Raw genomic sequence first — 3,410 nt, 5'->3', positions numbered from 1 at the left:
ATAAGGCTGATTCATTCATTAGAAAAATCCAGTTAGTTCATTATAGTCAACTGGATCAGTTCAGCAGGTCTGTAAATGTCTTGAGTATCTTTCATAATTTACCATAACATGTTTTACTGAAATGCTTGATTCTGTCTGTAACACCTGGAATAAGCAGCTGGGACATGCAAGTGATACTACTTTGTAAGGAGTTGTGGTAGCTTATATAATTTTGGTTTAATTCTGTAGGGAGAAGCTTAATTTCACAATTTGAGCAAATGAAACTTGCCATGGTTTCTGAAATAGGAAAGAGCATGTTGTTTCCCTTGTTAACATACTTCTAGGAAAATGAAAACCTGAATGGAGCAGCCTAACAGGGTAATATGTGGCCAATGGTTCCAACACACCTGTCCTTTTGCCATTCCATAACTTTTCTCCTGTGCTCTTACAGCAACCTTAGGGTTTGTTTGTGTTTGTTTGTGTAGGTTGCCTATCCTGACTGCAGCCCAGTCTTGCTCCTTTCTGAAGCTTCAATGAATGATTTAAATACAAGGCTGGAGAAGAAAGCTAAGATACAGAACTTCAGGCCAAATATTCTTGTGACAGATTGCAGTGCTTTTGACGAGGTAAAATAACTGTCTTAAAAGTCTTTTAAATACTTGGTTATGTTTTGTTGTTGCTCAGTTTCCTCGTGTGATGGTGCTATAAAGGTGAGGAAAGCTGCTATTCCGTGATTTTTACAACTGAATCCTAGAGAGATAAAACTTCTGCTCACATCAGTGCACATGAAACATTCAGGGAGGAGTCAGCTCTTTGAATTATTATTTAGCTTAGCGAAGGATAAAATAAATGTGTTTAAATGACAGGCTTGCCACTTCATCTTCAGGTGTAAAGTAGGCAAAGCTGTGCATACTGTAATTGATCAGTTAATGATACAAATAAATAATTGCTAAATTGTCAGTGTCGTATTTTTTAAATAGCCTTTGGCACAGGAGTAAAACTAACCCTTTCAATACTGCAGTCCATCATTGCATCTCTGACAATGTTCTGGTAGTTCAAAAAAACCCCACTATTTAGGAAGGTATAAGGTGATGAACTGATAGTAGTGGTGTTTACATGGTTTTATGTCATGTTGCCATTTTAAAAAAAAACTTCCTCTGGATAGATCTGATAATTTCTCGAATCTAAAAAGTTCCTGAAGTGGAAATAGATCTCTGTCTCCCAAGAGGGATTGCAATAGGAAGCTTGTGTAGATGAGAAGCGAAAAGTTACTTCCATTAAAAATTTACTTTCTGCAAAAACGATGACTTGCCAGAGGCCACAGATCAGATTATCAACCACACAGTAAGAATAAACGTGGTTTAGGTTCAGTGCTTCAGACAAGGGCACACTGCAGAATGGGGTTCGTTACTTGTGTATCGTTCTTTTCAGATTTAATTATTAGTTGGTCCTGAATTGGGATAAATACCCTGAAATGGGATAAATGCAGTGACCATAAGGTTTTCATTAAAATAGTACTGTAATATAAGTGTGCATGTTTTGAAGGTACAGGTAAAGGTGATCATCTCGAATCGTGTAGTGTTATGAATGACTGTGCTGCTCCTGGAAAAGTGATTGCATGTGGGCGTGTCTAATCCGTGCCCAATGTTTCCCTTCCCTCAGGACACCTGGGAGGATATCCTTATTGGTGATGTGGAGCTGAAAGGGACCGTGTGTTGTGGCAGGTAAACATTTGAAACCTTTATTTTATATAGATGCAAAGAGGTTTATGATAAGAAGCCGTTACTGATTTAGCACTGTGTGTCGTTGCAGGTGTATTTTAACAACTGTTAACCCAGACACTGGAGTCCTGGACAGGAAGGAGCCCTTGGAAACATTGAAAAGGTTATAAAAACAGCAGCGTTTCTTAGGCTGTGGGAGAGGATTTAGGCTAGATCCCAACACGTTAGAGTAGTATTTTTGAACTGTGTGTGCGACATAATCATGCAGAGTAAGGGTCTGTGTATACTGGCTTCCAGTCTATTTTTTGCAGTTCTGTATAGTAAGAAAATTCAAGTTCTCTCTTCTTTCTTGCAAACTTTACATTCTTATCTCTTCCATCTCTGCACGCGTGAATGCTTGGGGTAACGTGTTTAAGATATTTAAAGCTCTAACTTTGCTACTTTGACTTTTCTTTTTACAAAAATTTTTGTGTAAGTATTAGACATAGATGGATGAATACAGTCAAGCTTTTTTTCCTTCCACTTGAAGTGTTTGATTCTCATAACTACAATATTTATTTAGTTTTTAGTCTAGTATGGTGGTGAAAACAGGGCATCATTATTCATGTCCTCTCTTTCATCACTGATATTTTGATGTTTAGGTTTTGCTACCACTGATTCTAAAGAAGGGCTTTCTCTCTACAGTTACCGCCTTTGTGATCCATCTGAGAGACACATCTACAAAACCAGCCCTCTCTTTGGGAAATACTTTGCTGTTGACAAAACTGGAACGATTCAAGTTGGAGACCCTGTGTACAAGATGACCTGGGAATGAAGAAGACTTTGATCAGAAGATGCTTTTTCACCTTCATACAAAAATTGTTTTCCCATGAACACTGTCACCAACATTACCTTTTCTTATTCCTTGCAATACTTTTTGTGCCATGTCCCTTTGTAAGGTGCAGGGAGGTCTTTGAGGCTATGAAGTGCCAGCTCTTTCAGATCATGTAATCTACTAACATGCCTGTAGCAACCAGGTCTTGATTTTTTCTGGAGGCTGTGAGAAAAGAAGCTGATCCAAGACAGACTTCACAGCACTACTCTGAGCATCACACCTCCTAAAATTTCATGTCAGCCTCAATATTGGAAGCTGAAATTTTGTACAGGGGTTTGCACTGTGTATTAGATACATTTAGTGCCTATAAAGAACCACAAAAACAGTCATGCCAAGCACAAAGTGTGTTGGTCACAGAACTGCCTTTACAAGTGAACATGGAGTGAAAATGGCAGGATTCTGTCTTGGATTCCACCCTTCTTTGGTCCTAATCATCTTACCCACCTATGTGTATGTCCAGAGGTACTTTTCTGCAGTGTTTCTAAACCTGCAGTTGTTTCCTGAAGATTGCTGCTATCTTTTGAGATTGGAACAATAGCAGGAGAAGGCTTGTGAGCTGACTAAATGTTACTGCAGTGTAGAGGTGGGAACACTGGCTAATGATGTCTGGGGGTTGGGTTGGTTTGTGACCTCTGCTCAATAGTTTGAACCATCAATTTTTTTCTCCTGTGAAAGGAATTCTACCCCAGCACTGTAACACTGAGACTGTAGTGATGCATTTGCTAACATATCAGTAGAATTTCCAGTTTGACTAAAAGGATTGGATGTTCACTCTGTCAGAGACTTCATGCACAGTGGAGGGGAAGAAAAGCCATCAGGAGTGATCTGATGCCGAG

The 3,410-nt window shown here is 39.1% G+C and overlaps 1 protein-coding gene across 1 annotated transcript in view; it reads left to right on the top strand.

The window, feature by feature from the left end:
* LOC114063726 (mitochondrial amidoxime reducing component 2-like) overlaps positions 1-3,017 on the top strand; it is an 8,381-nt gene extending 5,364 nt beyond the window's left edge. Inside the window, exons 4-7 of the mRNA XM_027896190.1 lie at positions 465-605; positions 1,642-1,703; positions 1,792-1,863; positions 2,385-3,017. Of these exons, the coding sequence (XP_027751991.1) occupies positions 465-605; positions 1,642-1,703; positions 1,792-1,863; positions 2,385-2,514 (405 nt within the window). The 3' untranslated portion in view covers positions 2,515-3,017. The remainder of the gene's footprint in view (positions 1-464; positions 606-1,641; positions 1,704-1,791; positions 1,864-2,384) is intronic.
* Positions 3,018-3,410: the final 393 nt, after the last annotated feature.

The sequence above is a fragment of the Empidonax traillii genome, unplaced genomic scaffold, assembly GCF_003031625.1.
Source record: "Empidonax traillii isolate 1590-97213 ecotype Southwest subspecies unplaced genomic scaffold, ASM303162v1 scaffold485:size756489, whole genome shotgun sequence".
Taxonomy (NCBI): domain Eukaryota; kingdom Metazoa; phylum Chordata; class Aves; order Passeriformes; family Tyrannidae; genus Empidonax; species Empidonax traillii.
Note: the sequence above shows the minus strand (reverse complement) of the source record. Positions and strands in the feature narration are given on the sequence as shown.